This window comes from Mesoplodon mirus (assembly GCF_964341445.2).
Source record: "Mesoplodon mirus genome assembly, chromosome: 17".
NCBI classification, from domain to species: Eukaryota; Metazoa; Chordata; class Mammalia; order Artiodactyla; family Ziphiidae; genus Mesoplodon; species Mesoplodon mirus.
The window spans coordinates 51,052,640-51,065,403 of record NC_138993.1 but is presented as its reverse complement, the minus strand read 5'-3'; the positions used below and the strand labels follow the sequence as shown (position 1 = coordinate 51,065,403).

The following is a 12,764-nucleotide window of genomic DNA, read 5'->3' as shown; positions in this document are numbered from 1 at the left end:
CCACTCCCACACCCTCCCATTCCTATCCCCAACCTAAAGACTTCCAAATAAAATGAAGGGACTGAAGATATATAGGGAATTGTTTGCCTCTCTCTCCTAGATCAACTTGAACTGTTAAAATCTCTCTTCTTATTACTAATTATCAGCCTAGGTTAAGTAAATAAAAGTTTTCTACTTAATAATCAGACTACTATCCCTCCCTCATTTATTCAGTGTTGCATGAACACAGTGAGAGTATCATTACACTAATTACACAGGAGAAATGTCTGGCTTCTATAGAAAAACTTCAGTTTACGTATGGTGTTTTATAAATTAGTTGATTTTTAAAAATTGGTCTTCTATTTACTGACCTTGATAATTTATTTATTAATTCTTCATTTGTGGATTATTTTGCATTTCCCATAAGTATGGTTATGTTGTCTACAAATAAAAATGCTTTACTTTTTCCTTTACAACCATTATGACTTTTATTTCTTTTGCTTGACTTACTGACTTCCTGTGCAGTATTAAATAGAAGTGGTGACAATGTAAGTTCTTGTGTTTTTTCCCATTCTTAGTGGGAGTATTTAATTTTTCATCATCTAGTATAATTAAGTATAATGTTAGCTGTAGGGTTTTTGTTGATAATCTTAATTAGATTAAGTAGCTTCTCTTCTTTTCGTACTTAATGAGGCATTTCATCACAAATGATTGTTGAGTTTTATAAAATAACGTTTCTGCTTCTGTTGAAATAATATTTTTCTGCTTATTCCTCTTATTCAGAATAAGGGGAAACATTTAAAAATAAATTTTGCATTTTATTTATTATCCTTTTTATATGTTGATGGACACTGAAATTACTTTTAGGTCAATCGCTTTTTTTCCTCATAATTTTTATATTGAGATATGAAATTCACATACCATAAAATAGACCTTTTCAAAGTATATCATTCAGTTATTTTTAATATATTCACAACTTTGTGCAACCAGAACATTTTTATTCACCCCCAAAATAAATCTCGTATCCTCTTGTAGTCACTCTCTGTCTCCTTTCCGTCAGCCCCTAGCAACCAGTAATAAGCTTCCTGTTTCTATGGATTTGCCTATCTGGATATTCATATAAATGGAATCATACCATCTGTGATCTTTTGTGGACTTTGCTTCTTTCACTTAGCATAATGTTTTCAAGGTTTATCCATATTGTAGCATGTGTCTGCTGCATTCTTTTTTATGGCAGAATAATATTCTGTTATATGGATGTGCCACACGTTGTTTAATCCATTCATCAGTTCATGAACATTTCGGTTGTTTCTACTTTTTGCCTATGTAGTATTTTTGTTTCTATGTTCATGGGAGATACTGGCCTGAAATTTTCTTAGTTTGAAATATCCCTTTCAGACTTTGGTATCAGAATTATTCTAACCTCACAAAATGAGTTGGGAAATGTTTCTCCTTTTTATATTCTCTGGAAGAGTTAGTCTAAGACTGATACTGTTTGAAAGACTGTACCAGTGAATTCTTTAAGTGTTTGAAGGAATTCTCTGGTAAAGCCATCTGAGTCTAGAGTTTTTTTTTTTTTTTGTGGGAAGGTTTTGACTAGGGATTAAATTTCTTTAACAGATATGACTACTCAGATATTGTGTTTTTTCCTTGTTTAGTGTCAAGAAGTTATATTTTTACAAGGGATTTGTCCTTTTATTTAAGTTGTGAAATTTATGGGCAGTGTATGTAATTATGTCCCCTTTCTAATTTATTTCTCATATGGGTAACTTGTGGTTCTATTTTTTCCTGACCAATCTTTCTAGAGGTTTATTAGGTCTATTAATCTTTTCAGAGAATCCATTTTGACTCCTTGATTTCCTCTATTGAATGTCTGCTTTCTGTTTCATTGATATCTGCTCTTATTTTTATTTCTCTCCTTCTACTTTCTTTTTTTTATTTTTAAGATTTATTTATTTATTTGGCTGTGCTGGGTCTTAGTTGCGGCATGTGGGATACTTAGTTGCGGCATGCAGGATCTTTAGTTGCAGCATGTGGACTCTTTAGTTGCGGCATTCAAACTCTTAGTTGCGGCACGTGGGATCTAGTTCCCTCACCAGGGATTGAACCTGGGCTCCTGCATTGGGAGCATGGAGTCTTAGCCACTGGACCATCAGGGAAGTCCCATCTCCTTCTACATTCTTTACATTGAATTTGCTCCCTTCTTTCTAGCTTAAGTTGTAAGCCTACATCATTTACTTTCAAGCTTTCTTTTTTCATTGTATGCATTTGTATGCGGAAAGCTATATATTTCCCCAAAGTACCGCTTCAGCGACATGCCACAAGTTTTGATATGTCATATTTAATTTTTATTCCATTGAAAATATTTTCCGATTTCCATTGTAAGTCTCTATTATAGCTCTTTGACCCATAGGTTATTTAGAAATCTGTTTTTTTAGATTTTCAAACGTTTGAGAATTTCTTAGTTTTCTTTCTGTTGTTGGTTTATAGTTTAATTTTTCTGTGATCATCGTCCTTGGAAATATCTTGAGACTTGGTCTGTTGTCCAGCATATCATCTATTTTGGTAAATATTCTATCTGCCTTAAAAAAGAATGTGTATTCTGCAGTTGTTGGATGTGGTTTTCTATGTATGTCAGTTAGATCAAGTTGATTAATCATGTTTTTACATTTTCCTGCATCCATGCTGTTTTGTCCTCTACTTGTTATATCAGTTAGATAGAAGTGTGTTAAAATCTGATTTTTTTGACTGTGGATTTGTCTTTTATTTTTTTACTTCTCTCAGTTTTGCTTTATATATGTTGAAGCTATGCTGTTGTTATTAGATTTATTCGCATTTAGAATTTTTGTGTCTTCCTGTTGAATTGACCCTTTTAGCATTATGAAATGTTCTGCTTATCTCTAATAACACTTCTAGCCTTAAAAATTACTTTGTCAAATAGTAATACAGCCACACCAGCTTTTTTTGGGAGGCCAGTGAGTGTGTACAAGATATATCTTCTGCAATCCTTTTACTTTTAGTCTGTGTTCTTTCATTTAAAATTTTGACATAGCAATTTTTAAAGGAAGACCTTTCTTTGGTATTTCTTGTAGTGTTGGTATATTGACAAGGAATTATGTCAACTTTTGTGGATCTAAAATTATCTCTATTTTTGTCTTCATTTAAAATTTTTTTTTGATGTGAACCATTTTTAAAGTCTTTATTGAATTTGTTACAATATTGCTTCTGTTTTTATGTTTTGGTTTTTTGGCCACAAGGCATGTGGGATCTTAGCTCCCCAACCAGGGATCAGACCCTTACCCCCTGCATTGGAAGGCAAAGTCTTAACCACTGGACCATCAGGGAAGGCCCTGTCTTCATTTTTAAAGGATATATTTGATAGATAGATACAATTCTAGGTTGCTAATCCCCCCTATTCTCCACCCCTCAGCACTTTCAACACAAAGAATAGAAGGGATCAATCTTACTGTTTCTTCAAATGTATCTTTTCTTCTCTGGCTGCTTTTAAAATTTTCTTTCTATCCTTTGTTTCAGCAGTTTGACTGTGCCAAGCATTTGGTGTGCCTAGGTGTGGTTTTCTCTGCATTTTCCTGCTTGAGAGTTCCCTAAATTTCTTGAATCTCTGGGTTGACTTCTTTCCTTACTTTTGTAAAATTATCATCAATTATTTCCTCACCTGTTGCTTTTGTTCTGTTGTCATTTCCTCTCTCTTTCTGAGATTACAATTACATGAATATGTACATGAGTTGATTTGACTGTGTCCTACATGTTTCATACTCTCTTTTTTGTTCATCACATTATTTTCTCTGTGGGGGAGTTTGGATATTTTTTCTTGGCCTGTCTGCAAGTCAGTGGATTCTGTTTTCCTCTGGTCTATTCTGCTCTTAGAGTCTTCTGACAAGTTCTTAATTTCAGATATTGATTTTTCTGTTCCAGGAAATACACTTGGCTTTAAAAAAATTTTTTTAAATTGAAAATTACATCATTTCATCCATTTTGTTCAACTTTGCATCTGTGTCAGGTCCTTGCCTCCTAATATCAGTGTCTGGGTTATCTTGAGTCTGTCTGATTGTCTGGTTTTCTCTTGATTATCTGTCTATCACATTATTTTGCTTCTTTGGATGTCTCTTAATACGTTTATTTTATGCCTAACATTATGTGTAAGAGAACAGTTAATTTATTTCAGATGATATTTTCTTCCAGAAAGGTTTGTTCTTTATTGTGTTAGACAGATAGCGTGAGGTGTTGGCTACCTCAGTCCAAATCAGAGATAAAGTCGATTCCTCCATCTACTGAGATTCAGTCTTCTAAAACTGGGCAACTATGGGAAATCGACCCTGCCCTTTTGGCCCAGCTTCCCTATCTTTCTTCAGTGCCCCATCACTAAGCAGATGTACTATTAGATGTCCTGGCCACATATTCAGAGCGTTTCTAGATTCCAGTCTGTCATTCCAGTCCATGCAGACATCTGTAAAGCACCCGAGTTTTTGGTTTCCTTTAGTGAGCTCAATCCTCACTTGTACCCAAACTCTGCAAATGCCCTCATGCAAGAAAATGCCAGTGATCTCCGCTCACCTTGGACGTGCTCTTCCATCTCTGGATTTTTACTTCATCCAGTCCTCAGTTGCTTCCAGACCTTTCGATATTAGTCTAGTTTTTGAAGGAAAAACAATGGTTGCTCCTATCTGGTATCTTACTTTAGTAAAATAAAAGTGAAAGTCAGGAGTTTATCTTTGCAGAAAGAAAGGCAGATAATTTTAAGGGTGCTTATTGATATAAGCATAGTGATATTCTGAATATTTTTATCTGTGTTGCATATTAATATTTTTTTCCTTCTGATATGAGCCTGTTTATCAAAATATACTCTAGGTCAAGGGTCAACAAACTATGGTCCACAGACCAAATCCGACTCAGTTCCTTTTTTTGTATGGCCTGTGAACTAAGAATGGTTCTTACATTTTAAAAATACATACATACATAAATATACATACATAAATAGCTATATAAATAAATAAATAAAAGGAGAAAAATATTTTGTGACACATGAAAATTGTATGAAATTCAAATTTCAATATCCAGAAATTACAATCGGATTGTAATACAGCCACATTCATCTGTTTTTGTGTTGTCTATGGCTGCTTTCATGCTAACAGATGAGTAATTGCAACAGAGATCTTATGGCCCACAATGTATAAAATATCTATTATCTGTCCCTTTACAGAAATAAATTTGCCTATTCCTGTCTTAGATCATAGACTCAGGAATTTTTCATTTCTCATTTCTAAGGGAAATTGAACAAAAGACTGAAACCCTCTTATTCCATAAGTTCTTTGAATTTTGAGTTATTTAAATACTAGCATTTTAGAGTTGGAAGGGACCTCAGAGATAATCTCTTTTATCTCTTTATTTTGCAAATGAAGAAACAGATTTAGAGTCAGAGAAGTTTTAAATTAAATTATGGCTAATTTTTGTTCTGTTAGAAAATAGACTCAGTAATAAGGTGATATAGAAACTAATGATCTATATCACAGAACAACTTGCAAAATTCATTTGTTCTTATTGCAGAAGTATTTGGTTTTACTAAACAGTGGTAGCTATTAAGAGAATTTCTTCTTTGGAATTTTTAAAGTAAATATTTTAAAATAAATATTTAGAGCATGTTAATAACCTTTGCCTTTCATTACCACCCATAATTCTTTCAAATCTCATGGGTATGAGGTTTTTTTTATGAGAAGACTAAAAATCTTATAGGACCAATTCCAGACATTCTTTATTAAGCCCCTATTGATTTAGGATTTAAAGTCCTAAATCATCAGAAATTCCACAGTGAAATGTTAATGTGTAAGACTTGTTTCTAGAGTTTTTCTTTTATCTCTCCATCCTCAAATACCATGAAACGTTTATTTAAGCTTAGTTCTGAAATGCAGTCATATAGTGGGATATTATATTACTAAAAAACAGCATTTTTATTTTCTAATGTTGAATACAGATTTTCTACGTATAATTTTTAGCTAATTACTAGCTCTCTTGGATAACTCTCTACTTCTAAAACAGCCAAATCAACAAAAAACACAGTAAAATCAATTTGTGGGGATTTGGGGAAAGCTGATTTTTCAGCTAATCTGTACGCAGGATTTGGTGGGTCCAGATTCATTAAAATTGTGCCAAAACTAATTAAATGCCAAATGCATAAAAATAAATATTTTAGGAATATGTATAAAGTCATTTGAACTTTAAGAAGGTCTGTTAAATATGCTTTGGAAAATTTAAGTCCGTGATAAGTAGGCTTCAGGAAATTCATCTTAATTTATATTTATATATTCTGTTTCTCTGAAGATTGGTTTTGAATGAACCTTCATGCTTTTCCAAATTGTATAGAAAGGGCTAACCTTTTAGCATTTACATATTCCTTTTGCTCAAATAACTGATTTCACTTAAGTAAACTTTAGTATAAAGGAAAGTTGGTTTCCTAAACCACACATGAAAAATACTCAATGCTTTTCATCAACTTGTTTATTCACCTGATATTTCTTGAACATCCATGATGTGTCAGGCACTAATGCAGGTGCTGAAAGGGAAAATGTTGAAATAAATATTTTTTGCTCATAGTTGAATAGGTTGTGTGAGGAGGTATATCTGTTCATGTGTAGCATTTGATACTGTTACTCTCTTTCTCTTTTCTTTTGTAGCATGCTATCTTGGGGAAATCCCATCTACATACATGATTTTCATTACCTCCTTTGCACCAAGATCTGAGTAAAATACTCCCATGGGTAATGCCTTAATGGACATTTCTGGCTAGATATCCTTTAAATGTATTGATGTATCTATGGGTCCATCCTTGGCCCTCTGCTTATCTTCCTCTCTAAGTAAGGCTGGTAGCTATAGCTCTGAACTTCCTTCTCTTCTCCCTGTCCTCTCTCCTTGCTCCCATTTTCTCTGTCTCTCAAAGTACTGTTGAGTACTTTGTTTCAGGTATTTTTCTGAGCACAGAGTCTTGAGCAGTGAACAAGAATGATATGGCTTCTGCACTCTTGGAGCTTACAGCTTGGTGAGAGTGATGCATTAAACAAGTAATTCCAAACATACAGTTGTAGGTTACACAATGAGACACAAGTATACGATGAAATGAGAACGGATGTTAGGGAAACTAGCCTAGTCTGGGACACTCCTGAGTAAGTGACACTTATACTGGGACCTCAAAGATGAATAGGGGTTAGCAAGAGATGTGGGATAGAATTCCAGGAAGAGGGAGAAAAAGCCCCTAAGAGAAAGCTGCTAAGGAGCTTATTAGCAGGTTCAAACAACGGAACGAATAGTCCTTGTGGCTGGAATGTGATGAACAAGTTGGAGAAGGATGCAAAACGAGGTGGGAGAGACTGGTGGAGGTCAGATCTTGGTAGAGGATCTTCTAAACCACGTCAGTGCTTTTGGTCTTTATCTAAGAGAATTGAGAATATATTAATAGAGTTTGTAGTGGGAGAATTACCTATTCATTTGTTTTTTAAAAAGTTGACTTGAGTGCTTATATGAAAAATGGATTGAAGAGCGGCAGACATGGATGTGCAGAAATGAAGCTTTTTTATGAAGCTTTCGCAGTGGTCCAGGCAGGAGGTAGGGGTTACTTACATTGTTAGCATATCAGCAATAGAGGTGATGTAGATAGATTCAAGAACTGTTTACAAGATATATTTGATAAGATTTTGTGATTTTTTTAGTTTAAAGTATGAAGCTGAAGGTAGTGTCAAGGATAAATTTTTCATATGCTTGTTCATGTGTATTTTGTTGACATTTTAGTGTCTTGAAGTCAAACATTTTCAAAATCGAACTCATTTTTTCCTTTTGCAAACTAATTCTTCCCCTTGACTTCCCTGTTTTGTGAATGACATCCCTACCTCCAAGTGACCTAGCCTTATGACTTTTTTATTTGGTCACAGCTTCCACTACATTAGTTACCAAGTGTTAAGGACCTGACCTCTGTAGCATCTAGAGTCTCTCCCTTCTCCTCCTCCTCAAATCCTTCCCTTTTCCTCTTCCTCCTCCTCCTCCTCTTCACCTTTTATCTTTGTTATAGCAGTAGCATCCTTTTGCTGGATCATTAAACTATGCTTTTCATTCAGGTCTCTGAGCTCCTTGAGGAAAACAACTGTCCTTTTCATCTTATGTCTTTAGTACCTAGCAGTGTGCACTTCAGCATGGTAGATGTAAAAAAATATTAAATGAGATGAAAATACATTTTCCTCGGTTTGGGTTTCTTCCATTAATTCTTATTCTTTGCCACATTAAAAATTTCTTTTCTCAAAGTCATTCAGGGGCTTACTTTTGCTTAAAGAATAATTTGGTCTTAGGGCTGTGATGTTATGAAAAACTGGCTGCTGGGTATGAAAAGTGTATGAGTTGGGGTTTTCCCGTAGTAATTTAGTAAAAATGGACTCCTGACCCTTTTTGCACTGTAGCCCTGACTACTACAAAGAGTAGATTTTTCTGGGAAAGGAACATAACTGGTATTTATTAGCAGCCCCACTGTTAAATAAAGTTTTAAAAATTTCATTTGATGGCTTTTTACAATTTTTAAATTTTATAAAAGTATTTGCAGAATTCACATTTAAAAAATAATTTAATGTGTATTTCTTAGCTATCCAGTATTTTGCTGTCATGTCAATAGCTATATTGTATGTTAGTATCTTTTTTTTTTTTTTTTTTTTCTTTTTGCGGTATGCGGGCCTCTCACTGTTGTGGCCTCTCCCGTTGCGGAGCACAGGCTCCGGATGCGCAGGCCCAGCGGCCATGGCTCACGGGCCCAGCCGCTCCGCGGCATATGGGATCCTCCCAGACCGGGGCACGAACCCGTATCCCCTGCATCGGCAGGCGGACTCTCAACCACTGCGCCACCAGGGAGGCCCTGTTAGTATCTTATATGTACATCTAGAGTATATTGTTTCATAGAAAGTTTATACAAGAATTATTCATTTATTTTGGAAGTACCTATTTTTAATACCTTTATATGTTCTAAAATATGAACTTCCATAATTCTTTTATTCTCCTTTTTTTTTTCCTTACATTTTTAGGAATAAGAAAATTTTAAATAAGAAGAAGTTGAAAAGAAAACAGAAGAGCAAATCAAAAGTGAAGACAAGAAGCAAGGTAAAACTGTTAGCAATTTATAGCGATTAAGCACTTTTTTATTAATTTGAATAAAAATGCCAGAATTAAAAAGGTAATTTTAATTTTGGTAAGAGGTAAGAGGTACAAACTACTATGTATAAAATAAACAAGCTGCAAGGATATATAGTACAATACAGGGAATATAGCCAATATTTTATAATAACTATAAGTGGAATATAACCTTTAAAAATTGTGAATCACTGTGTTGTACGCCTGAAACTTGTGTAATATTGTACATCAACGATACCTCAATAAAAAAAATAAGGTATGAGTATAATTAGCAAACCATTTTCTGTGTGCTAAAGTAATTTTTAAAAAACCCTTATTATTTGGTCACGCTGTTAAGTTTCATCTTTTTGGCATTTTTTTTTTGACCAGCAACCTGGAAGTTATTACCTGGGTGCTGAAAATTATTTATTATTTATTTTTGTTTTCTTTGATCAGTCCTTTGGGGGAAGATATCTATTTCTCTTCTCTTTTTTCACTCTGATTACATGTACTGGAAACTGAGTAAAATTGGCCTGTGAGTTGGGACTTGGATTTGGGTTTGTCTCATACCTATGCATACATTATGAATTAGAGAATATCTTGGTGCATCTATAGACTTTTGACTGTTCTGAGCTTCTTTAGATTGTTGGTGGCTGTACAAAAAAAAAAGGCAATAGAGAATATTTGAATTAGGGATCAAGGATCTGTTCTTCTACCCAATGCAGATATCTTCTCTATAAAATCCATCTAGTTTTTTCTTAAACATTTTCAGGGACCAGGTACCGCTTTTTATAAGAGAATCTCTTTTCTAATGAACAGTAGTAAGAAACTTAGACAGGAGGAAGAGAGCAATCATACTTGTGATTTCTGAAGAGCTCCACTTTTGGTTATAGAAACAGTCACTTAGCTTGGGTTGTATATCATTTAAGTTCTAGAGACAATTGTTTCCTGCACTTTGTAATGAGTATTTTTGCTCTTGTAACTGAGAGAAATCTACTTTAAAGTAGTGAACCAAAAATAGAAGTATAAGGGATGGAATTGATCAGTTGGACCCAGGGATTATAATAATGTCATCAAATCTTGCTTCTCTTTTCCTCTGAGTGTGGGTTTATTGCCTGTGGCTGAGGACTAAGGCTGCTGGCAGCTCCAGCTTTATTTTCTTTAAGCAAAAGGCGATTTCTTCTATTAGTTGTGGCAGAAAATCTTGGATGGGGTTTTTGATTGACCTGCATCATTCACTTTGACCTGGAAGATGGGGTACTTTGATTGGTTAGACCGAGTTATGTTTGTAACCTTGTGATGGACTATAGGTGAGCACCCTGATTAGAAGGCTATGTGGAATGGGAGGGCTGGTTGCCCTAAGGGAAGTGTTGCTGGGTGGGCAGATAAATAATATATGTTCACTATATCATGTCGTACTACTGTTTTGGGGACAGAAGAGGGAAGTGGAAAGCATTCTTACTATACTTGATATGTGAAAACCTTTAACAAGCAAATAGTCATTCAGATTTACAACTTCTACCCCTTTTCCACTTTTTGGTTCTGTGTGCAGAGTTGGAATATGGGAATATTGAAAATCTTTTAAAGCCCTTTTTAAGGTTTCATTTGTTGATTTTCCTAAAAGTGGTGGCATGTGATATCCAGGAAGATATGGGAAGTCAAGCTCTTGCTTCCACTTCAGTTCTGTCTCTAACTAGCTTTGCTCCCTTCATAATTCATCTTTCTTCTGTTGGCCTTCAGGTTTTATATCTGCTTTTTTAGGAGCAGCTTGTGATAAGACTGATGTAAAAAAACTTCATTTACACCTCAGACTTTAATTGCACAGTGACTCTGTGCAGGCCTTGTGCTTGGTATTTGGGATGCAAAGATGAGTAAGAAACATTTACTGCTCATAAAATGGTGGTGTTAGTCTCTTTGCTCTCTATTACTGTTTTTGGAGTATTTTTTATCCACTCTTCTTTTTATAAAAGTTATTTTTAAAATGCCATTTAGCTATACTTCTTCATCTCCTTTATTGCTGTCATTGACCCCTCTATTTCTCCATTAGCCATCTCCTTCATTTACTTTCCTTCTTATCCAGTATAGGTACTACAGTATTTTTAGAAAAATTCTTGCTTAATCTCCTGTATTAGTTCTTTATGGCTGCTGTAACAAATTACACAAACTTGATGGCTTAAAACAATACAAATTATCTTATGGTTCTGGAAGTCTGAAATCTAAAATGGATCTCACTGGGCTAAAATCAAAGTGTCAGCAAGACTATCTTATCTTCTTCCTGGAGGCTCTAGAAGAGAATTCATTGCCTTGCCTTGTTCGGCTTCTAGAACCTGCCTGCATTCCTGGGGTTGTGCTTCCTTCCATCTTGCCACCCTCTCCCATTTATAAGGACCCTTGGGATTACTTTGGGCCTACCTAGATAATCCATAAAATCCCCCATCTCAAAATTCTTAATTTAATCGTATCTGCAGGCTCCCTTTTGCCATGTAAAATGACATATTCTCAGGTTCTAGGGATTAGGGGGTAGATATTTTTGGAGGCCATTATTCTGCCTACTGCATCTTCCTTTCCCTCATGTACATTTGTTGGATTTATCTGACAAAACTCAGTCCTGTACAGATCCAGCCATCTTTCCCTCTTTCCCTGCAGGTGAGTACCGTGTACTGCTAAAAGGAGTTAAACAAGAGTTTATTGATACCAGTACAGTTTCATGATTACCAGTATCAAATGGACCATCCATAGCCAGACTATCTTCTTGTTTTTTCTGGTCAGATAGTTCTTCCAATTTTCCTGTGGCTATTTCAGACCTTTGCCACTCTCCTCAGACTTCTGATAAATTCTGCTCTCCAGCAAAAGACTTCGCTTCCTTATAAGAGAAGTAAAATCCGTTACCCAGGAAACTTCCTCAGCATCCTGCTACCAAATGTATCTGTCTTAGATCAGGTTCCTTAATAGTAGAACCTGAGACAGGGATATAAAGTGTACAATTCAGTGAGTTTTGAAAGATACAATCAAGGTTTAGAAATTTTCCATCATCCCCAAGGCTTTCCTCATCCTCTGCTGCATTCCATCCCTCCTTACAGCCCTAGCTGTACACAACCACAGGTATACTTTCTGTCATTATAGATTATTTTTCATATTCTAGAATTTCATATAAATGAGATCATACTGGCTCTACTATTGTATCTGGCTTCTTTCCCTCAGCATAATGATTTTAAGTTGTGTTGATGTAGTTGTATATATTAATAGTCTTTCCTTTTTTTTTCTGATTAGTATCCCATTGTTTGGTTATATCGCAATTTGTTAATCTGTTCCTCTGTTGATGGACATGTTGGTGTTGTTTCCAATTTCTGTCCCTTGCAAATAAAACTGCTATGAACAATTTGTGTACTAGTCTTTGTGTGGGTATAAGTTTTTGTTTTTGGGGGAGGGTAAATACCTAGGAGTGGGAGGATTAAGTGATGTTTTCTTCGATGATTTGCCAGAAGGACTCATAAGACTCGAAAGCAATTTATACTAATGGCTACGATTCATTACAACAAAAAGTACAGAGTAAACAGCAGGAAAAATAAATGTGTTGGTGGTTAGGGAGTAATGGCCTAGGCCTCCTGGTCCTTCCTCGTGTGAGACACAGG

At 35.1% G+C, this 12,764-nt stretch overlaps 1 protein-coding gene across 12 annotated transcripts in view; it reads left to right on the top strand.

Moving 5' to 3' along the window:
- MYCBP2 (MYC binding protein 2) overlaps positions 1-12,764 on the top strand; it is a 265,407-nt gene that overhangs the window by 16,849 nt on the left and 235,794 nt on the right. For all 12 annotated transcript variants that reach the window (XM_082601985.1, XM_082601982.1, XM_082601988.1 and 9 more), the window contains exon 2: positions 9,048-9,123. In XM_082601985.1, the coding sequence (XP_082458111.1) occupies positions 9,048-9,123 (76 nt within the window). The remainder of the gene's footprint in view (positions 1-9,047; positions 9,124-12,764) is intronic.